General features: G+C 42.5%; 1 protein-coding gene across 1 annotated transcript in view; it reads left to right on the top strand.

The window, feature by feature from the left end:
* The window catches only part of ARG2 (arginase 2), a 32,892-nt gene that overhangs the window by 12,688 nt on the left and 7,590 nt on the right, over positions 1–12,614 (top strand). Inside the window, exons 3-4 of the mRNA XM_061156817.1 lie at positions 9,078–9,255; positions 11,681–11,840. Of these exons, the coding sequence (XP_061012800.1) occupies positions 9,078–9,255; positions 11,681–11,840 (338 nt within the window). The remainder of the gene's footprint in view (positions 1–9,077; positions 9,256–11,680; positions 11,841–12,614) is intronic.

Genomic DNA, 12,614 nt, shown 5'->3' with positions numbered 1-12,614 from the left:
GAAACCAATGGGCCTGTGTGTATTTGCTACTTCTCACCGAAAACTCTTTTCTTCTCAAAATGACATAATCATATTACAAACAAGTTTTGGGAAGTCTTAAGTTACACCATCTATTGTGAGGAAAAGGGTAGGGTGGAGAGAAAAACCACAAAGATGCCTCATCCAGTTGAACTAATACAATGTCGCCCTTAGTGTGTTGTAGGCTTTTCCTTGTTCAGTTCAGTTCAGTTCAGTCGCTCAGTCGTGTCCAACTCCTTGCGACCCCATGAGTCGCAACACGCCAGGCCTCCCTGTCCATTAGCAACTCCCAGAGTTTACTCAAACTCATGCCCATCGAGTCGGTGATGCCATCCAGCCATCTCATCCTCTGTCGTCCCCTTCTCCTCCTGCCCCCAATCCCTCCCAGCATCAGGGTCTTTTCCAATGAGTCAACTTTTCCTTGTTACCTTATTTTAACTAACGACTGTGTGAGGGTGGGACATACTTAGAGACTGAACTTGGTTAGAGATCTTGACTCTTCTGGGGAGTCAGGGGCCAGAGGACAGTGATTCTTTCCTTTGCATCTGTTATGACCACATGAGCCACCCTGGCCACCTGGTCTTCATGCATGTGCTTTTGAATTGTGTGGAATGTGGTCGGTCTGGTTTGTTGAGGTTCCTTGGGAAACTCACTGGGATGCTAGCCCAGGTCTGGGGCAGGGAGCTACACATCTGGACTGGTTTACTGGCAGAGCCTTAGTAGTCACTCACCCTTTCAGTCCTTCCTGGAACAAGGTGAAGCATCAAGAATTTAAAAAAGAAAAAAATCACATATTCTGAAGAGCAATATTTTAGCCCCAGGGATCATTGCTATCTCTTTCTGTGGTTAGATATTGAAGTAGCTTGAGGTCTTGTCAGCATGTTAACAACAGATCTTTTTCTCAGAGAAGCTTAACAGTCTTGTTTGGAATGAGGGAAAGTGGTTATGTTGCAGTGACTTGTGAAGCCAGAGGAACCCTCCTCTTCTCTCTGCCCCTGCCTGTGTTGGAATCAGGCTGCCATCTCTCTGCTGATGATCTGAAGACTGCCCGAGAAAGCTGAGCTGGCTGGCTCACTGTGGTCTAGAAGTGCCTGGAGGGTTGACATCAGTTGGGTACAGAGGGGCATGCATTACTAAGCCTATTCTCAGCAGGTGATGCCCTGTTCTCCTTCGGCAAGAAGTTCAGATGTAGCTGGAAAACCAATTAGCAGGAAACAATATAAATATGAATATAATATAATATAAATATAAATGGTATTGCAAGTCATCTCTTGTTACATGTCTTGGGCCAAACTTTCGCGCTTGTTTTGTGTTGGGGTTTTTTTACACCAGGATCACAGTCATGCACAGGCATCTAGTAACCACGTCTATATCAGCTGATCTTGAGGTTAAGCCCGGTATGTGTTAGATGGACATGTCTGAAGTGACCAGCCTGGATGCCGGGATTAGCCTTCCATCCTCGAGCCCCCTGTGCTACTCTCCCTGGCCTTCCTCAGCTGTGGTCTTAGAGTAGCATCGTAACTGTTTTCAATAAGTTGATCTTCCAGGTACAACTTTGAGGTTCTAAGAATTAGCAGGTGCAGTCCTTTTAAAATACCAGGAATTCCCTTTCTGTGGGATGAAATCTGCCATGTGCAATATATGAATCTGTAACTTTAAGAGCCACCAGTGTTCTCTTGGCACCAAATGAGAACTCAGAGTCTTCGTTTTTCTGCACGTTTCACTGACTCATTATTCCTGACGAATCATAAGCTCTCATCCTATTCAAGGACCGTTCAAAAATGGACTCTCGGGCTTCCCAGGCGGCTCATCTGCCTGCCAAGCAGGAGACATGGGTTCAATCCCTGGGTTGGGACGATCCCCTGGAGACGAAATGGCAGTCCACTCCAGTATTCTTGCCTGGGAAATCCTGGACAGAGGAGCCTGGCAGGTTATAGCCCATGGGGTCGCTAAAGAGTTGGACACGATTTAGCGACTAAACAACAGCACAACAACAATAGACTCTTGGCTTTTCTCCAAGTCTGATATTCTGCCAGTAGGCTACCTGTGGTTCGCTATACTCACCCATGTGTCAACCCACTTCAATACCCGTCTCTCGACTGGCTGGAGGCCTTGGGAGCAGCTAAAGCTACCTGTAAGTACAAGTGGAGCAGCAGAGAGAATGGGGTCCCCTTCTTTTGTAGAAATGCCTGCTCACTCATAATATTCTTATCTGATCTCTAACCAAAGGAGGATTCAGGCATGCTCTGAACTGTGGGAGCCATTTACCTTTGCTGAATTTCTTCTGCAGCATGTGGATGATGATACCAACAGAGGAAGTAGATGCTCCGTAAAGCATCTAGCCAGCACTACATGGTAGGCAGAGAGAGACAAGTTGTGTTCCTTTCCCTTGTTTCCTGTCACTGGCTTCTTTCAGGGATTCACTGGTGATGAGGGCCCTGAAATAGAAGTGCTGTTCGCAGACATTGCTAAGGTCAGATAGGGCTCTTTTCATTTCTTCCGGTTGCATCATTCTGTGGATGCCCTTGTGTTCTTGTTCCACTCCGATGGAACCTGAGAGGTTTATCAAGGCCAAAGGTAACATCCAGGCCTAAAAGATCAGAGTAGTAGTCAGTGTATTTTTATTTCCAGCACTGAGGAGAAAAGCAATGAGGCGGTGCCAGTATATATAGGGCTTGACTTTTTTCCCCACTGCAAATGAAAAATGAGAGCCCTTTCCAGTTGGTTGCAGATCTATTTGATATGAGAGCTTCCTTGGAAGTTTCGGGTTTATTTCATCTTACAGTACCTTCTAAAAGAGGAAAGAGCAGCAATGGAATATTGTGTCTCTTCCAATTTAGACTTGCAGATGAGTTGACCTGAAGCACAAAAGATTTGAGAAGAGAGAGCTCCCTCCAGCATGGTAGCTATTCCATGTTATAGTATGTGCAGTTTTCACTATTATTCCAAGATTCATTAAAATTGGTGAAACCATTTCTTGTTTTTTGAACCAGAAAATTTGCCATTAGCACTCAAATTAATTGCTTTAACTGTACTCAGTTCATCCTGCTCTTAAAAAAATTAACCTCCCATCAACCTCTTTACACCTCAAAAACAGCCTATGGGTCATAATTTATGTTCCCTATAACTTCATATTGCTTAGCTCCAATATGCAGACATCTCATTCCTATTAAATTATTCAACTGTTTCCAAACAAGGCATACATTTCTTCTTTCAGGTCCTCATTTTCTTTAGAAACCAATCTTAGGCTCTGTTCCACTAGTCATTTGGGTGTTACAATGCTACTGGTGCAGTAGGCATTATAGGAGAAAGCTGCATCAGGTTGCATCAGGATGGCATGGTCCCCTCACTTGATTCTGCTCTGTAATGAACTGGAACAGTTAAGATCAGCAACATAAGCTTTCATATTTTGAGTTCTTAATCACTTAAAGATTATGGCAGTGGAACTAGAAAGTATTCACTGTGTCACAGATTTAGCTGTCTGCCAGAATCCAGTCTCATCCTCTTCTGGATGTGAAAACCTAGTTTGCTGGCCAGTGCCATCTGAGCAGGAATGATGTGCCACTTCTAGGCTGGGGCCTTTAAAAGCAGAGGTGTGCCTTCTTAGTGCCTTCTCCCTCTCCACCTGCCTTGAACCTGGGGAGACTTAACCTTAGCCATACAAGATGACAAGCTCCTAAGTGTGGCAGATCCACGAGCCAGAAGGAGTCTGGTTTCTGAATCATATAGAGGAAAGCTGCTTGCTGACCTAGAATATTGAACCCTGGATACTTAAATGAACAAGAAACCAATCTAACATGTATATGTATGGCTGAGTCCCTTCATTGTACACCTGAAACTATCACAACATTGTTAATCAACTATACCCCAATACTAAATGTTTTTTTGTGTTAAAAATATATATAAAAAAAGAATATTATGGTGCTTGCTTCAGCAGCACATATACTAAAAAACTGGAACAATTCAGAGAAGATTAGCACCGGCTGTATGTGCAAATTTGTGAAGTGTTAACAAAACAAAGAACACCATGGATTTTATTTAGGGATAAAGGTCTACAAGGACAGAGTAGTCAAACTTGGAGAATGGGATAAGGGGCTCTCACCATTTGACATTTCCTTGACGATTTTACAAAAATTTCTATTGTCAATTAGAAAGGAAAACAACAATAGAATAACAAAATTTTCCTGTACAAAACTCACTCATTGTAGAAGCCCTTCCTTGTCTACCCGATCCTCCCTGAATTTCCTTTCACTTCTTTAGCATTCACTGTCCCTAGTCCTTACCTGGACTTTATTGTGGAATTCCAGGAGCAGAGTTGGGAGTCATACAGGGTGGGCCACTCAGGAAGGGCCCTCAAGGTATTAATCCCTTCAAGGGGTCTGGCCCTCAGCTTTGTGGATCCAGGAACAGAAGTCTTAAAGTGTGTAGCAGTTTATCAGGCTTTTAAACCCAGAGACTGATGCTAACCATGATGTATAAACCCAATGCCCATCTGTGCATAATTACAGTGAGCAATGGTCCTTCTGACATCCACTGTCAGGAAGTCCTCTTGCTGGTATGAGGGCAGCTGGGAAACTAACTGAGTAAGCAAAAGGCTGTTTGGCAAGCAAGGAATCAGAACCCACCATCCAGGCTGTGAATTAATCTGGTGATTCACTCCACAGTTACACGTTTAATGACCGAAATCCTTTTATGAAATTCAGTCTCTCTGCCATGGAGAGTGTTGCTTTTAAGACTGCCAGATTCTCTTAAGGTTCCTTTTTAGGCTTTCTGCAGCTTTATTCTGATAAGTAAACAATAGTGAGCCCAGTTAGTACTGTTTCTGTCCCACTTATCGAAGCCTACATTCTATATTCCATGATTGGACTTGAGTGTTCCTCAAGTTCTGTCACTTAACCACTAGGCTGATCACTTTAGTTCTCATTATTTCTTATTGGCTATGGGAGGATTAAATGAGTTAGTCTTCAAAAATTAGTATTAGCATTATTTACTTAGATTATAAACCCTTTCTAATTATACACCTAGCATAAAACACCTAGGAAGAGCCTAAATGCTTGATGTGGTTTAAGGAGATGCTGAGATAAACATGGGTAGGGAAGTTAAAGGGGCTTCCCAGGTTGTGCTAGTGATAAAGAACCAGCCTGCAAATGCAGGAGACTTAAGAGACATGGGTTCAATCCCTGGGTTTAGAAGATCCTTTGGAGAAGGGCATGGCAACCCACTCCAATATTCTTGCCTGGAGAATTCCATGAACAGAGGAATGTGGCGGACTACAGTCCATAGGGTTGCAAAAAGTCAGATATGACTGAAGCGACTTAGCACTGGAGAGAAGTTAAAACATCCAAGTATAGGCACTGACATAGAATCTGTCCAGCACAAGACTGTCTTGCAACAGTGGCAAGAACTAATATTAACTTGAAAGTTAATGCTTCATTTCTCTTAAATCCAAAGTGTCCTTCCATATTTTGAGATTCAGTAAAGTACATAGTGACCTTCAGTTCAGTTCAGGCACTTAGTCATGTCCAACTCTTTGTGACCCCATGGACTGCTGCACGCTAGACTTCCCTGTCCATCACCAACTCCCAGAGTTTGCTCAAATTCACGTCCATTGAGTCGGTGATGCCATCCAACCATCTCATCTGCTGTTGTCCCCGTCTCCTCCTGCCTTCAGTCTTTCCCTGCATCAAGGTCTTTTCCAGTGAGTCAGTTCTTCACATCAGGTGGCCAAAGTATTAGAGCTTCAGCTTCAGCATCAGCCCTTCCAATGAATATTCAGGACTGATTTCCTTTAGGATTGACAGGTTTGATCTCCTTACAGTTCAAGGGACTCTCAAGAGTCTTCTCCAATACCACAGTTCAAAAGCATCAATTCTTTGGCTCTCAGCTTTCTTTATAGTCCAACTCTCACATCCATACGTGACTACTAGAAAAACCATAGCCTCGACTACACGGACCTTTGTTGGCAAAGTCATTTCTCTGCTTTTTAATATGCTGTCTAGGTTGGTCATAGTTTTTCTTCCAAGGAGCAAGTGTCTTTTAATTTCATGGCTGCAGTCAACCATCTGCAGTGATTTTGGAGACCAAGAAAATAAAGTCTGTCACTGTTTCCATTGTTTCCCCATCTATTTGCCATGAAGTGATGGTACCAGATGCCATGTTCTTTGTTTTTTGAATGTTGAGTTTTAAGCCAGCTTTTCACTCTCCTCTTTCACTTTCATCAAGAGGCTCTTTAGTTCCTCTTTGCTTTCTGCCATAATGGTGGTATCATCTGTGTATCTGGGGTTATTGATATTTCTCCCGGCAATCTTGATTCCAGCTTATGCTTCATCCAGCCTGGGATTTTGCATGATGTACTCTGCATATAAATTAAATAAGCAGGGTGACAATATACAACCTTGACGTACTCCTTTCCTAATTTGGAACCAGCCCATTGTTCCATGTCCACTTCTAACTGTTGCTTCTTGACCTGCATACAGATTTCTCAGGTGGCAGGTCAAGGTGGTCTGGTATTCCCATCTCTTGAAGAATTTTCCACAGCTTGTGATCGACACAGTCAAAGACTTTGGCGTAATCAGTAAAGATGTGGATTTTTTTCTGGAATTCTCTTGCTTTTTCGATGATCCAATGGATGTTGGCAATATGATCTCTGGTTCCCTTGCCTTTTCTAAATCCAGCTTGAACATCTGGAAGTTCTCAGTTCACATACTGTTGAAGCCTGGCTTGGAGAATTTTGAGCATTAGTTTGCTAGCATATGAGATGAATGCAATTGTGCGGTAGTTTGAACATTCTTTAGCATTGCCTTTCTTTGAGATTGGAATGAAAACTGACCTTTTCCAGTCCTGTGACCACTGATGAGCTTTCCAAATTTGCTGGCATATTGAGTGCAGCACTTTCACAGCATCATCTTTTAGGATTTGAAATAACTCAACTGGAATTCCATCACCTCCACTAGCTTTGTTTGTAGCAATGCTTCCTAAGGCCCACTTGACTTTGCATTCCAGGATGTCTGGCTCTAGGTGAGTGATCACACCATCGTGGTTATCTGGATCATGAAGATCTTTTTTGTATAGATCTTCTGTGTATTCTTGCTACCTCTTCTTAATAGTGATCTTATGTCTTTTTTCTTTTTAAAAGACTTTTAAGAAAATTTTTTTATAGTTGTTTTATTTGATTACTTTTTTTTCTCTTGGTTCCCAATATCTTTGGTCTGTTTTCATATTCTACCTCCAGAACCTTTCCTTCTTATTTAGTCATTGATATCTTCTCCAGTTTTGGATCTCTCATATGTTATTTTTAAAAAAGCAATGGTATACAAAGAAGATACACACAGAAGTCTAGCTGCATATGCATCTTACCTTTAATTGAGAATAGGATAAGACAGTCTGTTTTGCTTCCAGTATCCTTACTAGTGGTGATCCCTTGGTTGGGCTTATGTTCCAGGCCATTGTTGGCCTTATGTTCCAGACCGTGGCTTCTCAAATTTCTACATTCTTTCAGAAGTTTGGCTTTGGATTGAGTTTGGGTTCAAGAGGTAAAGCTCAAACTGTACAACTTACACTCAAGACTGGTCTGTGCTGGTCTTAATCTAGATCTTTAACACAAATCTCTGCAGACATTAAGATGTCTCTCCTGTGACCCACCCTTTGCCCCTCCCCTCATCATACCTGGATCCCAGTTGGAGGAGGCCCTTAAGAATACAATCTGTTCTAACATTCTGTTTACTCATATCTCCTGATAGTGTTAGATTATTTAGTCCTCACCCTAAATGTAACTGATTTATTGATATAAATGGTTAAGATGGAAAGATTGTTACTTACACTAAAGATTAACATGTAGTTACTAAAGGTTACTAGAGTGACTAATGTAATTTGCTGGAATACTGTGAACCCTGCCTGGGTGGGAAAATGTTACAGCTTACTGTCAGAATGTACCAGTAGCTCATTTTGTTTGTTTTAAAGAGAAGTCTGTGCCTTTACTGGCCAAACAGGTACTCGAGGCAGATGAAGCAGGAGGAGTGGGTGGCTCCATGCTTCCTGGGCTTGTAGGTGATGGAGAACTCACCCAGGTAGTGTTTGGACTTGGTTTCCACCCAGTGAAGGTCTTGCGGTTGTAGACACCTACCGTCTGAGTGGGATGACTTCAGTACCTATGGCTTCTCTTTGGGCCGAGCCCCGAGACTGGTCCTGCCCAGGAGCTTCTGCCACGGCCATGGGGTGCCGTGCACCTGTGTCACTGCGTCGGCATGTCCAGCAGCTGGTCTGGGTGCTCATCCCTGTGGGTGAACTTGTGGAAGGCCCACTGCTGCCTGCTCCCCTTCTGCTGTCTTGTTGGCTCCTGGGAGAGGGCTGTTTAGTTCTTAAAGTGTTGGAATCAAGAGGGAGTCTTTGAGGTCTCAACTGCATAGTGTAGAATACACACTTTGGGGCAAATGGCCTGAATTGGGATCCTGATTCTGACACCTAGAAACTGTGTGACCTTGGGGCCTTGCATCAGTTCCCTCACCTATAGAATGGCATACTGCAGTTGCCTAATAGGATTGTGAGTCTTAAGAATTTCTGTTGAGCAGTTGCAACAGTGTTTGGGATCTTATAAGTATAATTAACGGTAAAAGCCTCCTACACACGAGATATTTAGGTACTCATATTGGCCTTTTATTTTTTAAAAAGTTGATATTATGAGAATTCCTATATTTGTTTCTTTGTCCTAAATTAATGCTACTTAATTTTCTATAAATCCTTTCAGTTCCTCTTGGTATTTTACTTTCACTCTAACTTGAGGCTATCTGAGCTCTAATTGCGACCAGCTTTGTGACTGGTAGGTTAAGTGAGTGAACATTTCTGGGTTTTACTTTCTAAAATTCAGCTTCTTTACCTGTAAAATGATATTCCTAAAAGAATCTACCCCGCAGGATTGCTGGGAGGACTGAGAGAATCCTGCCACTGTCACGTGACGTTTTAGTTACCCTGATATGCACTTTGTTACAACTGTTATTTGTGGCTCCAGGCCAGTAAAAGTGGGAATAACATGATTACTCTTGTCACCCCTCATTCCTTTCTAGGCTGCCACCTTAAAGACTTTGGAGATTTGAATTTTACTCCAGTTCCCAAAGATGACCTCTATAACAACTTGATAGTAAATCCTCGCTCGGTGGGCCTGGCCAACCAGGAGCTGGCGGAGGTGGTGAGCCGAGCTGTGGCGGGTGGCTACAGCTGCGTCACGGTGGGAGGCGACCACAGGTAAGCGGCAGCCGGGGCGGTGGAGGGGCTGGACTGCGCGGTGCTCTGGGCGGATCAGCTAGCTTCTTTGTCTCAGTTTCCTCATTTAAAGAACTCTAGAGTTTCTAGGGCATCATGTACATAGCATTTTCATGTCTAAGATCAGGACCACCTGAGGCATGTAGTTTCCTTCGTAAGACGTGGCACATAGTATGAGTTTCTTTCGTAAGACGTGTCGCAAGTTCAGAGTTAGACTAAGAGCCAAGTTTTTAGATGGTATGTTTCATGCTTGCTTCTTGGAGAACTTTCTTAAAACTTCTAATGACTTTTCATTTTGATTATTTAGGAGAATTGGAGGGATTCATCGACAAGCTGAATTTATTTTTTTAAAGCATTTCTGCTGACAGGAAATGCCCCACTTGGCATGAGAATACTTTCTCTACCTCCACAGTATGGACCCTAGGTGGCTTATGCAATTGATCCTTCCTCTCAGTGAGTCAGCATGCAGTTTACTGAGCACTGTTCTGATCAGTTGTCAAGCAGTGCCAAGGAGTATTGGAAACCTGTGATCTATTAGAATTAAATGAAATAAATATACATGCAATGAGGAAAAAATACTGAATTCTACATCTCCGAAGGAAGAGACCAGTCTGGGCTGGACTAGTCACATATCACGGGGGAGTATAATTTGAGCTAAGTAATGAAGATGTTTTTGGTAGAAAGAAAAATGGCACTGAAGTCCTAGGAATATCAAGCATTTAATACATAGTCTCAGTTAATCCTCAAAACCGTGCCATGAGGCAGATACTATTTTATCTAATTCACTGCTGGGTACAATGAGGGACAGATGCTGAATAACATCTAGAGCCAGGAAGTAGTAGAGCTTGGATTCAAGTCCATTGTGACCACTATGGGCAATTAAATTGTCTTTTGAGATCAAATCTAGCAACTTCCCTGAGTCACTCAACTTTCCAGATCAATTAACAGAACTGGAAAGACAGGTAGAGTCCTCATTAAGAATAAAATTTTAGGTAGAGTAAGGAAGTCAGTCCCAGATTCTCTACTGAAATTGATTAAATAACTCAAGGGTGGGTCTCTTGCTCTTAGCTCAGTACTCTCTGAGCTCTGAGAGCTCATTTATTGTCTCTCTCATTTATTTATTGTCTCTTTTCTGGTTGGCTTACCTATTTAGGGCTCACTTATTACTGCAATTATAATCTTTGGTTTTTCTTTTGTTTGTATGAAGATTGCAGTCCTCTCACTGCTAAAACCTAGGTTGTCTGAAAGATTCTAGAAAGGAAGGGGTGTGTGTATATAATCTGAACAGCTGCTGAATATTTTAAAGAAAGAGGCACTTTTCAGTCACTCAGCTCCCTTTAACAGAGTAACATACACTACTGCTTTGATCATCAAACTGACTAAGATTATTATCCTTACCTTATAGAAAGGGAAACAGCAGTCTAGAGAAGTTAGATGACTTGTCCTATTTCACACAGTTCTTCCTAGAAAGACCCGCAGTATTCTGAATTGATCCAGTGCTTTTAGCACCATACCATATGCTCTCTCTTGAAAAGGTCCTATGTGAGACACTGGGCTTAAAATGCTACCTCAGGGTATACTGACCAAAAGGATGACTGTGGCTAGTTCCTAAGATGCTTAAGCTGCATTTCCCATTACCCTGAGGACAAATTCTTTGGTTCCTGGGAAGCTTGGGCAGCTTTCCAAACACAATTTCATCAGCTGTACTCCTTCAGTTCAGGCAGGACAGTTGGCTAATGTAAGCAGAGACCAAGGACAAGCAAAGCAAAAACCAGAAACACTTAACGATACTTGAATGTCATGCTAATGTACAGAACATGCAAATAAACTTGTTTTATTCAGTGATCTAATGAGGTCTTTAATTGGGTTGCCTTGCTAATGTCTTTAAAAATGCTGACTTCTTGTTTTAGGAAGTATCACATAACCTTTCTAAAAAGTGGTAATAAAAATTTTTATTCTTAAAAAGTTAATATAACTGATTCTTTAAAAGTAATTCATTCTTCTTGGTCTCTCAAGAGATATTAAGTAGTTTCTAGTAAGTTGTTACATACTGATCAACTCTTTAACAGGATTTCATTTGTTGAACAAAATTTTGGGTCCTTTTCTGGGCCAAGGCTAATGGATCCAATTAAAGGAATTTAGGGGCAGCAATGACACCTGGCACACCCCAAGAATAACCGGTTGTCAGCTTTGAATCTTTAGCGCCTCCCATCTCTCCCTTTCATTCAGGATTTGTCTTTGGGAATGACAGTCCCAGGGGCTCTGTTCTTATCCAAATCCAGACTCAATCTAGAGCCCTGATTTCACCCTAAGGACAAAGTGTGAGCTGTGCTGGCTGAGAATGTTTGTCATTACTGATGTTTGCCAAGCAGGGGGCCTTTAAGATTATTTTATTTGTTCTTTGCAGCCTGGCAATCGGTACCATCAGTGGCCATGCCCGACACTGCCCAGACCTTGGTGTGATCTGGGTTGATGCCCATGCTGACATCAATACACCCCTCACCACTTCATCTGGAAACCTACACGGACAGCCAGTTTCATTTCTCCTCAGAGAACTACAGGACAAGGTCTGTGGGCCGAAATGAACAGAACATCGAGCAGGTTTCTAAGGGTTATCCTGGGGCTCTGAGAATCTAGTTCAGTAAGACTTCTCTGAAGGATAGATTTATGGTGATGGTGGTAATGTTCCCCACTTCTTCATTTGTTCACCAAACTTATTTTGGACCAGATAGTCTAGATGCTGGGGGCATAGAACAGGGGCCCTGCTCCTGGAGTGGCTCATAATCTCATCTCATAATAAAGGAATGTGGTAGTGGGCAGTACCCTCTAGTGATATGGATATACCTACAGCCTGAAGAATTATTGGTAAGAAGCTCCAGGGCCTCACTCCTGGACCCACCAGTCTAGAAGACAAATAAAACCATGATTACCTCGGTAATGTTTTCCCACCCAGAAGACATGAGAGCTCGTGCTAGGCATGGACTAAAATCTGTGTATCCCTCCCCTCAGTAAGGGACCAAGTTAAACCAGGACAGTACAAAGGTTATTCACTAGGCAGAATTCACATTTTGACTCTTGGGGACTTGAAACATAACCTGGTTCCCATCTCGAGAACCAATCTGTAAACAATTCAATAGTGTGCAAAGAGGTGGAAAAGATCTAGTCAGCAGTATTCTTGCTATTTAGGTAAGTTAATGAGAAACCAAAGCCACCTTCAATTCAGGTCATTCGCTCAGTTGTGTCCGACTCTTTACGACCTCATGGACTGCAGCATGCCAGGGTTCCCTGTCCATCACCATACTCCTGAAGCTTGCTCAAACTCATGTCCATTGAGTCTGTGA

The sequence above is a fragment of the Dama dama genome, chromosome 12 (assembly GCF_033118175.1).
Source record: "Dama dama isolate Ldn47 chromosome 12, ASM3311817v1, whole genome shotgun sequence".
Taxonomy (NCBI): domain Eukaryota; kingdom Metazoa; phylum Chordata; class Mammalia; order Artiodactyla; family Cervidae; genus Dama; species Dama dama.
The sequence above is the reverse complement of the archived record's forward strand: the minus strand, read 5'-3'. Positions and strand labels throughout refer to the sequence as shown.